The 17,082-nt window shown below is 39.5% G+C and overlaps 1 protein-coding gene across 1 annotated transcript in view; it reads left to right on the top strand.

Annotated features, from left to right (window-relative positions):
- The window catches only part of LOC309417641 (vasoactive intestinal polypeptide receptor 1-like), a gene marked incomplete at its 3' end in the record, with an annotated part of 29,978 nt that extends 17,407 nt beyond the window's left edge, over positions 1-12,571 (top strand). The window contains exons 6-13 of the mRNA XM_082015168.1: positions 1,731-1,863; positions 2,296-2,449; positions 4,372-4,432; positions 5,583-5,652; positions 6,542-6,633; positions 8,234-8,363; positions 9,668-9,709; positions 12,383-12,571. Coding sequence (XP_081871294.1) covers positions 1,731-1,863; positions 2,296-2,449; positions 4,372-4,432; positions 5,583-5,652; positions 6,542-6,633; positions 8,234-8,363; positions 9,668-9,709; positions 12,383-12,571 — 871 coding nt within the window. The remainder of the gene's footprint in view (positions 1-1,730; positions 1,864-2,295; positions 2,450-4,371; positions 4,433-5,582; positions 5,653-6,541; positions 6,634-8,233; positions 8,364-9,667; positions 9,710-12,382) is intronic.
- Positions 12,572-17,082: the final 4,511 nt, after the last annotated feature.

Raw genomic sequence — 17,082 nt, 5'->3', positions numbered from 1 at the left:
CATAGAGTGGAAATGCTCTAACTTGTTATCACTATTAACATAAGAAAACTATTCCTCTAGTGCCTGGCAGGACATATCTGCAGAAGCTGAGTGTCTCATGCCCTTGAACTAGCAGTAGTTCTAAACTGTATGTTCCCTCTGTGAAAGACCATTGCTTCCATAATTGGGAGCTATGGAAACAGATCTAAGGAAGATTAAATATCATGTTTGATGATATTGGATATTAGGAAATGAATCCTGTTTTTGACTGGTTCCAATATACTTGGACAAAAACCTTGAGCTTACTCTGCAGACTGGCGTGTGGAGCACAGAAGCAGCTTCCTAACTGGAGTGGATTGGCAGTCACAGAACCACAGAATCATAGAATCTTGGGGTCAGAAGGGACCTCTAAAGGTCACCTAGTCCAACCCCTCTGCAATGAGCAGGGACATCTTCAACTAGACCAGGTTGCTCAGAGCCCCATCCAGCCTGACTCAAATGTTTCCAGGGATGGGGCATCTGCCACCTCTCTGGGTAACCTGTGCCAGTGTTTTACCACCCTCACTGGGAAAAATTTCTTCCTTCTGTCTAGTTGAAATCTACCTTCTTTTCATTTAAAACCATTACCCCTTGTCCTATCACTACAGGCCTTGATAAAAAGTCTGTCCCCATCTTTCTTATCAACCCCCTTTAAGTCCTGGCAGCTGCAATAAGGTCTCCCCAGAGCCTCCTCTGCTCCAGGCTGAACAACCCCAACTGTCAGCCTATCCTCATAGGAGATGATCAAAGGTCATATCACTTATTGAGGGACCCAGGACTAAGAGACTGGTATGTCCAATCATTCAAAGAGATTTCTTCATCTCAAGGTAAAGCTGTGGACATGGCAATATACGGAAATAGAATTATAGAATCATTCAGGTTGGAGAAAAACTAAAAAAGAAAAAATCATCAAGTCCAACTGTTAATCTAACACTGCTAAGCCCACCACTAAACCAAGTCCCTAAGCGCCACATATACATGTCTTTTAAATACTTCCAGGGATGACGACTCCACCACTTTCCCCGGCAGCCTGTTCCAGTGCTCGACAACCCTTTCAGTGACGAAGTTTTTCCTAATATCCAATCTAAACCTCCCCTGGCGCAACTTGAGGCCATTTCCTCTTGTTCTATCTCTTGTTACTTGGGAGAAGAGACCGACCCCCACTTCCTACAACCCCCTTTAAGGTAGTTGTAGAAAGCGATAAGGTCTCCCCTCAGCCTCCTCCAGGCTAAACAACCCCAGTTCCCTCAGCTGCTCATCACAAGACGAATGCAGTCTAGGGTAAGGCAGAACTTCTCTTGCAGCCACCCCACAACGTGCGACTGACACCCACTCAATAAGCTCTTCTCTAGCCAGAAAGGGGCTGAGGAGCCTGTTGCAAGCTTATTCAACAAAAGGTCCTATTCCGAATAATTAAAAAGCATTAAAAAGCATTATTGCAATACAGCCTATGTGTCCTAGAGTTACTCTCTGCCTCTGGCATCTCCTTTAAATGTTCGGTAATTCAAGGACAATTATACTAGCACTTTTATTAGCTTAAACAGGTAATAACTGCTCTGCTCCCTTATGTGTATCTCCCTCTCAAATAGTGACAGATCATTTATTTTTTTTTGGAAGTTGTCTACAATGACCTTGTATTCTGGTTTAAGTTTTGACGAGACCATGAGAAAGTTCTCTTGAAGAACAACTTTTATTTTCTCTTTACATGTCAGAAAATTCCACTGCACACGGAATTACATCCATATGCACCTGTTTGTCTCCTTTATCCTGAGAGCAATTGCTGTTTTCACCAAAGATGCTGTTTTGTTTGCAGATGACACTATGGACCACTGCTTAATGTCAACGGTACTAAATTCCCCTCTCTCTTATCCTTGATTTAACATTTAATTTTTACCTGAAGAGAACATGGGGATTTCTTAATCCCATTTCTCGTTAGTTTGCTAGAACTGAAGTCTTAAAACAAGCAATACTACACAAACCCAAAGACCAATTGCTCTGGCTACATTCAACCTTGATATACAAGGTACAGGTCTGTCAACTTAATGAAGCTGTAACAATTTCTATCAGTAAAGAATTTAATCTATAAGAAAGGGCCAATGTTTCCTTTTCAAAAAGATGAAGTAAAGTCAATTGAAATGATGGAAGCCCAAACCTACTGAAATCTTGTAATAATTTCTTCATTCTTGTGTGGTAACACTGAATTTTGCCTATACTTGTAGAGAAATTAGACACAGTGGAGAGTAGACCTAATAGTTTTTTCTTCCTCTGCATTTCCAGGTTGCTTGTAAGGCTGCTGTGTCATTCTTCCAGTTCAGTATTTTAGCCAATTTCTTCTGGCTTCTTATAGAAGGGATATACCTGCAAACACTGCTTTTGCTGACCTTTGTTTCGGACAAGCAGTATGTATGGTGGTTCATATTTACTGGTTGGGGTTAGTACTCTTTTCCTCTTCGTGTTATATAGTATTTCCATTTACAGAACCAGATAAAATATTTGTTCTGACACAAAAGGTGCCCATCAAGGGTGCCACCTTTCTGATGAAAGTTGCCCATTCATCCAGTACTACTACATCAAAACCATACCATTATACTGTCTTTCTTCTTACCTTGTTAGATATTTATACCGTTCAAGACTTGGAAGGAGAGGATAGGATGGATTACTAGAAGCACTATGATATGCCTACTTGAAAGACTGCAGCACTCAACTTTATGATTGGAATTAATTTCATACATCTACAGTAATTTAAACTTTTGCCATCTAATCTAAACTATCTCTCCAGTTTTCTCCTGCAGTAAGTAGAGTGAGGTATGCATGCCCTGGTGGTGATTAATCCAGTCCTCAAGAAGATGAGTAAGTGGCTGGTTAACATCCTGGAAACATGTTGCCTTCCTCCACTGACTAAAGAAGTTTGGGTGACAAACTTTAATTTGACGGTTTGCTTTTAGTAAGCGGAATTACATAGATTAATCTTAAATCACGTGTTCAGGTTTAGGAATCAAACTTTTTTTTTTTTTTTTCTTTCCAGAGACCTTCTGGCTTTAAGGAATCTTTTGTATTTATACAGCAATTAAAATTATCTCTGATTGTCAGACTATGAGCACATAATACATAAAATTTCTTTCACTGCAAAGAATTGTTTATTGTTACTCTCAGATATTCTTGTACCTCACCTTTGCTGTTCTAAAACAGAGGCACCCAAATTGGGTGGTTACATTGACATTTTTGTCTTAGGAATGAAACCCAAATTCTCCTGAAGTAAATAGTAATTTATTGTTCATCTTCAGGTTCTGAGACTTTTTTATGTAATTAAATTTTAAAGGTCTGAATTTTATAAGGGAGATGTTGATTTGGAGCTATTCCAATTATGATTGCCTGAAACTCGATGCTTAGACCTTCATAAATCACAGCTAACTTGAGATAACAATGGGAACACCTCAATTAATAATGTAGTAATCCTCATCTTCTCCTATACTAAACGGGAAGTGAGAGACGTCTCAGGGGCAACTCAGATCTTAGGTGATATGGATGTAAATATTTCCCTTCATTAATTAAAAAGACAACTTGAACTGAATATGGTCCCAGCTTAAAGGCCTTGAACAAAGATTTAAAATTACAAAGGACAACTTCTGGGTCTTTCCTACAGACCTTAAATTGTGCTTAGAAAGATATTACCTATATTTCTATAGATTTATCAGTGAAAATGTCACTGGCTTCAGATTAGAGTCCCTTTTATGGCACCTTTGAAAGCCACTTAGTCTTTGGAAATTCAATTTCACAGGAGAGCAAAAGCAATTGCTAGTTTATAGGTCTGCTTAAAAAAAAAAAGGAAATAACTATTCAGTCATGAACGTAGAAGGATAAGCAGTGACAAAGTGATGCTAGAAATCACCAATTCCTGGATTTAGCTAAATTTTCATGGAATGCTCATCAATCGATGGCTCCTCAGGACAAAAATGTGAACTCTTCCAGCTAGTCTACGAAGAGTGGTATGCAGGTCAAAATTCATGAAATAAAAAAGCTCTAGATAAATAAATGATTCCTCAAGCTTCACAAGTGCTCGTAATTCATATCCAAACCTTCAAGTAATTCTTAGCTGTTATTTTTTAAAACGTAGTTTCACAGCATCCCCTATTCTACTTTGTTTTGATTTCATTCTAATGCCTTTTATTGTCTTCTTTTTTTTCCCCTGAATTGCAAGTTAATTCTGTCATAAAATTATTTAAAATTATTTGTCCCATTGTCTGAACTTTAACGTGCATCCAATCTGCTGCACTATGAGCCTTCTTATAATAAAGTTTCCACAGGACATGGTATTCAAAGCAATTATATTGTGTTCCATGTTGATTTTTACAGGAGCTCCCACTGCTGTGCTCTTTGCTTGGGTCCTCACAAGAATCCATGGACAAAATACTGGGTAAGTCAGGGCTTGGGTAAGGAAATCAAAGATGTCTTATTTTGTATTGTATTTTGATTTACTGACAGGGAAAAAAAAGAGATTAAAAACACATCAGAAAAAAAATTTGTTCCAAAGTTGTGCTTCTAACCTTTAAAATTCATATGCAAGTAAGTTAGAAAATAATTTTTAGTCTTCTGATTTTGATGGAGTAATAAAAACTGGAAATATCATAGTAAGTAGTGAAATTTCATTTTGTTTCCTAATGCCCCGTCCTTGAAATAATTATATTTTAAGAAAGTCACTGTTTCTGTTTAAAATCAGCCATAAATTACTAACTCTAATCTGTTCAAATAATTCCCAAACAAACACATTTTTATGTCCTGATAAGTAGTTTCTTCTTTCATTTCTATTCTTTTTTTTTTTTTTTTAATTTTTTTTTTAAATCTTTTAATATGGAAGCCAGGTATAAAGCCAATGATTGCTTACTAAGAACTGCCCTGAAGACCTTCAGGTAATTTCACATGGATGATAGGTATTATTTTACACTTACCTGCTCCGGACTCAGATTAATGATGTAGAAGCAGTAAGTTCCATGATCCACCACTTTTGGCACATCCTGCCTTCCTTTCGTCTTCTTTCAGGAAGGGGGAACATGATATAACCGAGCATGTAAGGCAATTGACTGGAGGGAGCTAAAACTGGACTGTTTTGCATGTTAAACATGCGCACAGCCTCAAAACAAGGATGAAAAGCCCACTCTGCTCTCTCCCTTCAGGGCAGCTTTACTAGGGGTCTGGATTTTTCTTGCCTACTTTCCTCATGACTCCAAAGTCATTACATTTGTGGGTGCACTGTAGTCTGGTATTTGATCTGTAGCCGGTAAACCAGCCGCTTTTTCAACAGAAGAGCAGGGAGGAAGCCTGCAAATATGAATGTAAATTTTTTGACTTCACTTTGGTTCTTCAACCCTTTCCTCTTATTGAATAAGCTTCCTTTAGTTAGGCTGCACAGAAACTTTTCGGGAGGTATCAGTATGGGCAGAGGCCTTTAAATAATGATTTAAAACTTAGTGTCCATCACTTTCCTATTCTGTGACAGAAATACTTTCATGTGTTGTGAAAAGCTCGCATAGGAGAGATAACATGACCGGTTTTGTTTGCTGTTTCAGATGTTGGGATGATGATGAAAACGGAGTGGTGTTATGGATCATCAAAGGCCCTATTGTGCTAACTGTATTAGTATGTTTTTTTAATTTTGTCTTGAGTATGTTTCGAAACGTGAAAGCTAAGTTCGTGTGTCCTTTCAGTACGCCAGGAGAAAAGCAGTAGGACATACTGTGGTTCTGAATTTCAAACAGCTCGAAATTATTGTATAGCATGTAGTTTTGTTGTTGTAATTTTTGCTGGGTTTGTTGGGTTTTTTTCCTCCCAAAACACCCGAAATCATAACCTAAAGGGTAAATTTTCTAGAGTCATTCTAGAACATAATGGAATCACCTTGACACCTCCATTCCACATACCACAGTCATGTGTGTCTCTGTAAATCATTTCTGAAGAAAGGCAGTCCATACTAGAAGATTCTTCAAATGTTAAGCTGGTTTAATACAACAAATACATATAGATCATTTCATCTTGTATATTTTTTAAATGAGTTGTTAAGATGTAAGCTTGAGACAAAAAATATCCCTTATGCACAGATTTATTACATCTAAATTTAGGGAGGAAACAGTATGTTATTTAGGATTGTGTCTATAATAATTATTATATAAATATAAATGTTATAATCCCTGTCATAAATACTGAAGGGAACAGGAGGAACTATTTAGATCATGTAAGATCTGCTAGGTGCTGACAACAAGTACAAGGAGTTAATATCAGACATAAAATGATATTGAGATATGTAGGTCTATATTAATTCAACATAACTTTCATCATATCTTTATGTAATACCAGATATTGGTGGGAAAAAAGAATATTACTTCTAATGTTGTTGATTTGATCTGAGAGCAGATTTGCACAGGTTTATAGTAATGCAATACCTATGACTGGGGATTTTTAGTTAATTTGTATCAGCTGAAGATATGTCCTGATTTGTAGTAAGTTTACAGATTTTGTCTTGTCTTTTCAGATTAATTTCATTATATTTATTAATGTGATCAGAATTCTAGTCCATAAATTGAAATCTCAAGAGAGAGGAGGGAGCCACTCAAGTCACTTTGTGTAAGTAGAGTCATAGAATTATATATAGAAACATAAAATCATAGAATCTTGCAGTGGAAGGAACCTTTAAAGGCTATCTAGTCCAACCCCCCTGCAGTTGGGACATCTTCAACTAGAGCAGGTTGCTCAGGGCTCCGTCCAACCTGACCTGGAATGTTTCCAGGGATGGGGCATCTACCAGCTCTCTGGGTAACCTGTGCCAGGGTTTTACCACTCACTTTACAAAATATTTCTTCCTTATATATAGTCTAAATCCACTCTCTTCTAGTTTAAAACCCCTTGTCCTATCACAACAGGCCCTGCTAAAAAGTCTGTCCCCACCTTTCTCCTCAGCCCCTCTCAGTCCTGGCAGCTGCAGGAAGGTCTCCCTGGAGCCTTCTCTGCTCCAGGCTGAGCCCCCCCAGCTCTCCCAGCCTGTCCTCCCAGCAGAGCTGTTCCAGCCCTCGGAGCGTTGCTGGGGCCTCCTCTGGCCCCGCTCCAGCAGGTCCGTGTCTCTCCTGTGCCGAGGGCTCCAGAGCTGGATGCAGTTACTCCAGGTGGGGTCTCACCAGAGTGGAGTAGAGGGACAGCGTCACCTCCCTCGACCTGTTGGAGTATTTCTGGGTCACTTGATATTGACTTGTTCTAGCTGCTGTAAAAGATGTTTTATGGGCAGGTGCACAAAATATTCTACTTCTTACTAAGAGGAAGAGAAATCTCCAGAAGAAATAACAGTGTAAACTTTCCTTTTCATCCCAAATATCACACCTCTTTTTTTCTTCAGGGGGAGGAGGGTGGGGTGGATGTGTTGGGCACAATGAGAATAGTAAAATACAAAATATTACAACTCCAAGAGGGCCCAACTTGAAAGTGTCAACACTAAATGTCAGGTAATATATCCACCTTGTTTCCAGTCCTTTCCATGCAAATGGCCACATGGAGAAAGATACAGATAATTTCCTTTAAATTCTTAGCAGTAACATGATGCTGATGTTGTGGTAACTGAACCTAGTCCTTCCTGTTTACTATCCCCCTCACAATCAATGGGGATCTCCTCAGTGCAGTCAGAGGACGCTAGCAACATATTTCACTCATCCTAAGATATGTAGGTATGGCTGTTAGTTATGGCACAGGACCCGGCATAAACCAGTGCCCTTCTGGAGTGAGCTGAAGGCCAAGTAGAATACCCTAGGACATCATCAACGGCACTCACACCACTGTTTAATCAACTGAATCAAGTCCTATGGACAGTGATGATTAGATCTCCACTGACAGTTTGGAAATTGAGACACTTATATGGGGGATACCTACATGTGATTGAGATTAATCTCAGGAGGGCAGATCAGAAGTACATAGTTTGGTGCCCCTGTTTTTGCACATATAACAAAAACATATATAGATAGGCCTTTAAAGGTCAATCCAGAAAACCGGCATGCTGATTTGTTCATCACTAGGTGTTGATGGTGGGACTGGCAGAAAGCAATCTTTCCATAACTTTGTTGGATGTAGTTGCCTCTATTATGGAGCTGTCTTCTGTATTAAAATCTGTTCCAACATATAATGGTTATCATTAATTCCATATTTCTAACACTGTATTGTTCTTTAATTCTTGATTTGCCAGGAGACTTGCTAAATCCACATTACTCTTGATCCCCCTCTTTGGAGTGCACTACATTGTATTTGCGTTTTTCCCAGAAAGCACTGGTCTGGAAGCTCGCCTTTATATTGAGTTGGGCTTGGGTTCTTTTCAGGTAAGCTGGACAAAATGTTTATCAGTCCTAAGAGGTTTGGGCTGAAACATCACACTCTCAGGAGTTTTACATTTTAGTTTGGTTATTAGAGCAGGTGTTAATAATGTGTCTAAATTCAACACACACATTCCATCTTACTCCTTTGCAAGCTCTTGTTCCCTATCTTATTATTTGAAATCTCACACTAGATTTGAGTTCTGACTCAGACTTCATATTAATAATCATACAAAAAACTACATCTACCTTCATTGAATAACAATGACTGAGTACCATGAAGACCAGACTATGGATTAAGGTGAGTTGATTGAAATTAATTCCACATGTAATAAAGCTGATGGTAAGAGGACTGAAAAAATAAGGATAAAGTATAACAACTTTTTCTGCGCTTACCCTTTAGCAGTAATAAGTCTATCATGTTAATACTTGTTGATTTCTTTTATTTTGCTATACCATTGTTTAGAACAATGTCTTGGATTTGAGATGGCCCGGGCCTGAGTATGATACACAATGTAATAAATAGCTGAGGTTTTTTTCCTTTCCCCTTCCCCTGTACCCCACAATAGCTTGTCCATGTTGATATGTGTTGAAAATTATTCCTCTTCCATGCTTACCTCTCAACCAAGGCCAGGCTCTGCTTGGGACGATACTTGCTGACCCAAGCCAAAGCTGCGTCATGGACCATGTTGACATTTTAACAACATATAGAAGCAAAGGCCAGTATTCTGGGCTGTGCCTTGTTCAGTTTATTAATAAACATGTAGTCTAGCACTGTCTGGTGTTTGTCTGTGTTAGCACAGTCTGTGAAATGTCTTGGCTCCTGGCTGACTAACAAACAATGCCTCGTTGTAGTTCTGGGTGAATATGAACCCAAGACCTTTCCCAACAGGTTGTTTGAACCCAGCCATCATCATGTGAGTGAAAGAAGATAGTTTAGTGGTAAGGTTCTAAAACAAGAACCCGTCTTCACCCAGTTTATTCACTACTGTAAATATAGACTAGAGCAAGACAGAAGTGACTACTGCCTTGTCTGAGGAAGAACTTGTTTTTAAGATATATTAAACAGTACGTTAGTCCTCAGTGTTTCTATAGAAGGGCAATAATATACATATAGTATTGCAAGTTCATTGAGGAATTTAATCCTATTCTGAAAACCCAATAAATAGTGCCACAACACCTAAATTCCAATAGAAAATATGTATTTTTCCTGTCTTACTCAAATTTTGAAGGAAACCTGGTATTTTCCTCTGATTCTATTCTTTAAATGCTGATGGTTGACTTTTTTCTCCCTACCCTCCCTGTTGTAGGGTTTTGTTGTGGCTCTTCTATATTGCTTCTCAAATGCAGAGGTGAGTAGCAAGTACATAAGATTATCAAAACCTTTTAAACTCATGGACTTGTCTTATTTTCCATTTTTTTCCCTATTTCCAGGAGAGATCTGTGCTTTGATCTGCTCCCGAAAGCATGAAATACCCATATCTTTTTTTCCCTTGGTACCTTTGTTGACTTTACTTGTATTCATACAGTTCTGAGAGAAGGGCACAAAACAAGCTTTGAAGCAATGACCCTTTACAAATGGTTGGTAACTTTCCCATCAGGGGACTTTTTTTCTGCTTTATGTCTGATAGCTATCATCATGATGTCTCAATAGAAAGTTTGTAACACTCCTTACTTTCTTTAGGTTTATTTTCTCCTAGTGAGTTTCTTCTTTCTTTTTCTCTTTCTCTCTCTTCATCTTCCTCTTCTCTTTCCCTTTCCTTTTCCCTTTCTTTTTCCTTTTCCTTCTCCTTTTTCCAGAGAAGCCTGTGATTTTCAGTAGTTTTGTTCAAGCGCTTTCTTTCCTGTTTTTGTAACATTGTTAGAATTTGGATAAATTCCCTGTAGTACATTTTAGAGGGGCTATAATTTTAAAAACTAACTAAATTTTCTTGCACTTTCCCCAGAAGAGCAGAATGAAACAAAAGCCATGAGAAAATGTAACAACACATCTCAATCTCAGAAAAGTGTGTATGTTAAATGAGAAGAATGACCCAGCAATGGTGCCTCAGTCTCCCTACTAGCTTAGACTGGACACTTATTATAGAGGTGGCCAAACGTAGGTGAAATTAATCCTACTCAAGGATAAATGATGCCTAAAATACACTTGTTACTCAGGAAAACAATTTATAATGGCTACTCCAGAGCTGTTCTGAGAGAGTGTCTTCAGGACTAACTGTAAATACAGAATGCTCTACTTCCCACCTGCCTTCTGTCTGTATAGACTCCTTGCCAACAGCCTTTAAATAATGTGCATATTGTATCTCCCAACACACAAATCTACTAGGTGTTAAAAAGGGGACAGGCAGAGAGTACTCTTTGGCCCCAAGATTAAGTCGTATGTGTTGGCTTGTGTCCATGCTGCTTAGGGATAACTGCTTCTGGAGCAGACTGGCCACTCACTACAACTTGGCAGTGGATCTTTCCAGCATCTCTTATGGTACCCTGCAGTCATAAAAAATAATTAATATTTTCTCTGTGTGTGTTTCTTCAGTTTTAAGTATCTGCAACAATGTGAGAGGCTGTGCTGCTGCCAAGCAGGATGGTACTTTTATGGGATGAAACTGGGGGTTTCTATTTTATGTCCTGTTTTTTTGAATAAGGTACACAGGACTGTTGAAAGACCTTGAGCTTGCTGGGATAGTACTGGATTGGTGGAGGAAAACCCCTTTTATTTACTAGAGTCTTGAAAGCTCCAGAAGGCACGTTCTGTCCGTACTTGAAATTGCACACAGGGGTAGCATGTCTGTGCAGTTAACAGAGTGAATAAAATCAGAACAGGGGACACCTCAATGATAAATATTGCCAGTGACTTTCAGGGAGCCCTGATGTCCAAGATGTACTTCTGCATGTCCCACCCTCCTTTCTGTATGTCGCTGTAGAGCCTGTACCTAGCAGAGGATTAGATAACAGAATTACTAGATGAATTCCTAAGTTCAAAGTACATAAATCTAATTTGTCCATGCATACATGCCCTGTAAGAATTGAGAGTTTCACTTAACAGTTTATTTCTGCATTTAATTTGGAGTGGGTTTGTGCTAACGGTGCTACAACTATAACATTGTCATAGACTTTCAGTACTAATGACAGCCACAGAAGATGGCAGCTATGTGGTTAGAAGCATTTGACATATCTTCTTAGTTTGGGATGTCATTTGGAAATTACTTTGTAGACATTCAGGCGAGCCAGCCCCCTTGCCGGAGAACCAGACGGACATGAAGCGGAATGTGAACAGAGCTAACATGGCACAGCGAGCAATTAATCCGCAGGAGCAGACTGCTCATGTGAATGATGGCAAGGACTGGGTGTTTCCTGCAGCTCTCCCTCTGCTACAGCTTTGAGTGTGAGCTGCTTTTTTAGGGCAACAGAACCTACTTTCCTCCCGTCCCCTCACCCCGGTCTCAACAGTGTCAATAACAGACTGTGGAACTCCAGGGTTGTTCAACCTACCTGTTAGTTGTGTGGCAGATGGTAGAAAAATCAGTTTTGCCTATGCTTTTTAGGATCCCCAAGACCTCTCTCGAATATAATATATATTCAAGTTGATTCAGGGTCTTTCAGAGTCAGTAAGGCATCTTTAAGAGGCTTTTCAATCTGGATAAACTGAAAGCCTGGAGAAGGACCCTTATTGTACATAGCAGGTCACAGCAAAGAGGCATGGAAGATTCAGTATGGGGAAAAATAGAAATTATACAAAAAGTTAGGAATATATATTTATGAAGCAGACCTACAACAATAAACAAAGAAACTGCAGTCAAAACTTCCCTATCATCCTCTGAATTTTGGAAATTAAATCTGTTTATTTGCAAAAGTGAATAGAGACATGATTTAAGTTCTAAAAATGTGTTAAGACCTAATCCTGATTGATTTGAGTACCTTTATACATCTGGGCTAAGTAGTCAGGCAGATATTTTGGCATATTTTATCTTCAATGCCCACTAAGTTTTAATATTCTGATTCTTTGTTTTTAAATTCCTTTTCTATAGGTTCAAAGTGAACTGAAGAAACAACTGTGCAAATGGCGGTATCAAGAATACCTGAACTTCACACACAAACAGGGGACTTTGTCCAGAGAAAACAGTCCAGTCAACTATGTCACTCAGTTATCACTACTTGAAAAAATCAGTCCAAAAAGGCAAACATCTGTGTACCAGAATGGTGTAACTTCTGTCTGAGCTTTTCTAGCAGGATGAGTTGCTGTGACATTGTAACATACTGCCTAAGAGATGGCCAGCTTGGGTCCTCTTTGGCGTTCCATAGTGTCAAGAGCCTTCTGGAAATTTCTTGTCCTGAATGTGAGCTGCTTTTCCACCTGGTACAGATCAGTCTCACAACCCTGGTTCTCCCTCTCCATAAGCATATAAATTCCACTTTTTTTGTTGCAAAAAGCCAGAATTTAAGCTCTGTGAATAAACAGGTTAGCCCCCCGCAAAAAGGGAAATTTATTCCTCCAAGGCCCAGCATATTTGTCATGTCTTTGTTAGTGTTTCCCAAAATTTCCAGTTTTCAAGAGCACATTCCTAATCTTCATTTGAAACAGGTGGTGGCAAAGGTTTGCCATAATGGTTAGTGATATTTTACTAGTTGTTTTTAGACAACTTGAACCAACTTAATGGCAGTTACACATGGAAACTTGCTAAGCGCTTACCTATGGAGCAGCAACTCCTTTAAAAGGAATCTCAAGTTGACTCAAGAGTGATACAAAAATAGAACAAGTTACACTATCTGTTTGGGATTTTTTCTTCCGTGCCTGTTGAACAGAGATATTAAATTAGGCCAGAGGACCCCAAGCCTTTTCTTGTCCATAGAAAAACATGAAATAGCTGAATATTAGAGAGATTATGTGTGTATGAAGGAAGAACATAGAGCAAACCCAATGCATATGCCAGCTGGGCTACCCTGAGCTCAGAATAACTTAAAGACCTAGTCTTAGTGCCCAGATGCTGGTCCTTATGTAGCTGGAACAGACTTTCTGCCACCATAACCTTGAAGGTTGGCTGTATCCATCAATGAAATACACAATTAAACTGTGCTTTTGTGCTTTTTTGGGGGATCTGCCTTTGAGGAATAATCTGCTGTAATTGCTTTGATTATCTCAGTCCTGTCTGTCATTTCCCAGCCCATTATCACTCCACTCAATGATGTTTCTGGGATCAGAATTATCAACACAGCAGTGTGGTCTAATGAAGCAAAATACGGCCTAGTAAAACAGAGGGAACCAATCTGCTTGCATCACTTCTTTGGGTCACCTTCCTGTTTCTTCAGGACTGAGTTGGACTCTACCTCAAACTCTAAAAGTAAAGAAAAGGCACACAAGGTACACTACACACAGCTATAGTTCCTTTCAAGATAGGACCATTCCCAGGAGCACCTGCATTCAGACTTGAAAGCACTGCTAGAAACCACGGCCGTTCAAGTATGTGTTGGTTTTCTGTGAACTGCAATGTCACTTTAGCTTTAAAAAGTAGTGCTCCAGTCTCTCCTTTTGCTGTACTCTTGGTTAATTAATTAGGCCAGGGAACATCTGACTTTGTAGAAACCTCTTCGTTGATTTTACGTGCTTCATCTCTAGTTCCATTATTCCAACAGAAATGAATTGTCCAGATTTCTGTATATATAATTCAGATCAGTCCTTTAGCCATTTAACCCACCTGTCACAATGAATCAGATGTCCTCTATAAGGTGCCATTTTGTCTATTCTGATGTCCATACCAGTTTTCCTTGTAAAAGTAATCCTTGCTCCTGTGTTGTTAACTAACATAATGATGAAAACACATTTGTATGATGCACATCTATAAAATGCAAGTGATAATTACAGCTGTTGTGAGTTAGAAAATTTTAATTATCTTATGGCAGTTTGGATATTTCATTTGTGACTTTATAAAAAAAGGACAGTCTTAAAATTTTGTGTACTATGGGTACAGTTTTGAAGCCAATGGATATATACGATTTTCACCTCTTCACCCAAGCAAAGATTTACATTACATGATCTGGTAACCTGAGTTAATGTCCCACTCCCCTTCCAATACACTGTCACAAACAGACAGGTACCTTGCCTATATCCATTTTTGAGAAAAGACCAGGTATCTCACTACTTCTGGATGTTTTCTTGAGGAAATTGTTGTGTTAAACATTATTTTGTTGTCTATATGAAGAAACTGACCCATATCTCTTCATCTGTCTTTGGCAAGGAACAAAGTTGGAGTGAATTATACTTCTGGTTTTGGCAATCTTTCAAAAGTCTTCAAAAAAACCTGCCCTGAGACGTTATGTTATGGAGACTTACTCTCCCAGTACAATCTCCGCTTTATTTTCTCTCTCACCTGACTTCATGGCTTATTCAGTGGATATATCAGCCATCTTGTGTCACACAGCAACTCCCGCTTCCCAGCTGACCTCCCAGGGTGGCCTGCATTTGACTTAAAGACCACCTGCCTCACTATATGACCTCTTCCTTTATGACTGTGAAGTTTCTTTACTGGACCAAGGATCCAGGGAAAGGAGAAATGATGTCAAGGAAAGGTAATAGGTCCCAGTACAGCATGAAGGATCTTTCCATCAGTCATCCAGTGTTCAGTCTCCTCAGACAATTCAACAGCTTTACCAACCCCACAATTCCTGACAGACCTCACAACCTAGTTTGCACGCATATACCATCACCATGCATGTTCAACTTGCATTAAATCCCCAGATTTTTGCCTCAAGCTCTTTCCAGCCACACTCACAGCTTACCTCACAGAGATCCAACTCAATGCCTCAAAAGTTCTCCAGCAAGCTCAGCAATACACCAGCCACCTGCTCTGTCTGTCCTTTGTCCAAAATGTCCCTGCATCCTCCTCAATGCTATTAACATTTCCATTCCTTTTACTTTTCAAACATTTTGTATCAGGATGTGTAAGCCATAAGCTGGAATTGAGAGCTATGTGAAGATATTCTGCATGTATACAAAGACACTATTTACACAATTTGTGTAAATGGCACACCTGGAACAACCTGGTGATGACGTTAATAATCTTGGGAAGTGCGAAAGTTTCTTGGATAAAGGTTGTGTTTGAACTGTGAAAAGGCTGCTGATCCCTTCTTGATGGCACATCTGAGGACATGATGGTGTGTGTAGGAGTAGGGAACGCTTCAGGGCTATATCGCTTCACAGCAAGTCTGCCAAGGCAGCAAAGAAATTGCCAAAAACGATGACTGGAAGTGCCGTGTGGTCTGCGGGGAAGCACTGCCATCTCGTGGTGCGTGATGTGTGCTGGGCACGCTGCTGGCGTGGATGTGTGCGGTCCAGAAAGCTAGGCAGTGCTCCGAAGCATTGTCCCCCTCTCACAGCCAGTACGCCCAACGTGAACCTGGGCTATGCCCTCTCCTGAGTGAGATTTAAAAAATTACCAAAGGACAGCTGCAATATATCGTTAAGTTATATCAGCTAGGAAAACCTGCTTTCTTTTCATCTTATCCCTGTCATCTTTTACACAGTTTAACTCTTCAAGTGTTGTTTTTAAATCCCTTTACAAACTACTTGACAACCTGGAAAGATTAAACCCAACCATTTCAGTTGTTTTTCTTGGTGTTGCAGAACAGAAAAGTTGTTAAGATAACTGAAATTTCTCACCAAGAGCAGATTTTTAACTCTTACAGTGTCAACATTTTTTCTACAGAAAGCTTGGTTCTGTTGACTCCAGATTAAAAGAAATATTTCTAGCAGGCAGCTTTACCTGTTTTGCTCATGTTGAGTTTGGTTTCCTAATCCACCCAGAGCTAGATTTTCAGGTAAGTGCAGAGGGATGGTAGAAGTTACTGAAAAAAACAGATTTGGAAAACATGAAGGCCTTCAAACTAAGGGAAGAAATAGTTAATCAATTTAAATAAGGGTGCATTGCATGACAGAGTAGGATCTTCAGGAAAAATTAAATTCTGTGATAAGAAATACAAAATGTAATATCCTTTCTGTAAAGTCAAGGTGGTGTCCAGCTCACAGGTTATGATAGCATCTGTGCGTTGCATCCTGTGTCTCATTTGGATGTCTAAGCTAGTGTAAGTATTAGCAATACAGTTAGTGAAATCCATGAGCCACTCAGCTCTCCCGAAAGTAAGCACCTACATTTGGCCAACTGTATAGCTGTCTAGGCAGAATCACAGAATCACAGAATCACTAGGTTGGAAAGGACCTTCAAGATCATCAAGTCCAACCATTAATCCAGCGCCACCATGTCCCCTAAACCATGTCCTGAAGTGTCACATCCACATGTTTTTTGAACACTTCCAGAGATGACGACTCCACCACCTCCCTGGGCAGCCTATTCCAATGCCTGACCACACTCTCGCCTCCCCTGTGCCTCCCCTGGCACAACTTGAGGCCATTTCCTCTTGTCCCATCACTAGTTACTTGGGAGAAGAGGCCAACACCCTCGTCGCCACAACCTCCTTTCAGGTAGTTGTAGAGAGCGATAAGGTCACTTATAGATAGATGATAGACATCACTGGCTATTGATCTGGAGTTGGATTCTGTTGCATAAACATAGCTACCAAATGCCATGTGAGATGTCTTGGGGCATTCAAGACATCTGTACTGTTCTAAAGATATGATTCAGATTTATGAACACTTATACTTTTCTGGAAGAGCAGATGGAGGCCAGGCAGGACACCACACAGCTCCCAAAATCACACTAGCTACTTGAATTTAAGC

The sequence above is a fragment of the Phaethon aethereus genome, assembly GCF_964289735.1.
Source record: "Phaethon aethereus genome assembly, chromosome: 2".
NCBI lineage: Eukaryota > Metazoa > Chordata > Aves > Phaethontiformes > Phaethontidae > Phaethon > Phaethon aethereus.
Note: the sequence above shows the minus strand (reverse complement) of the source record. Positions and strands in the feature narration are given on the sequence as shown.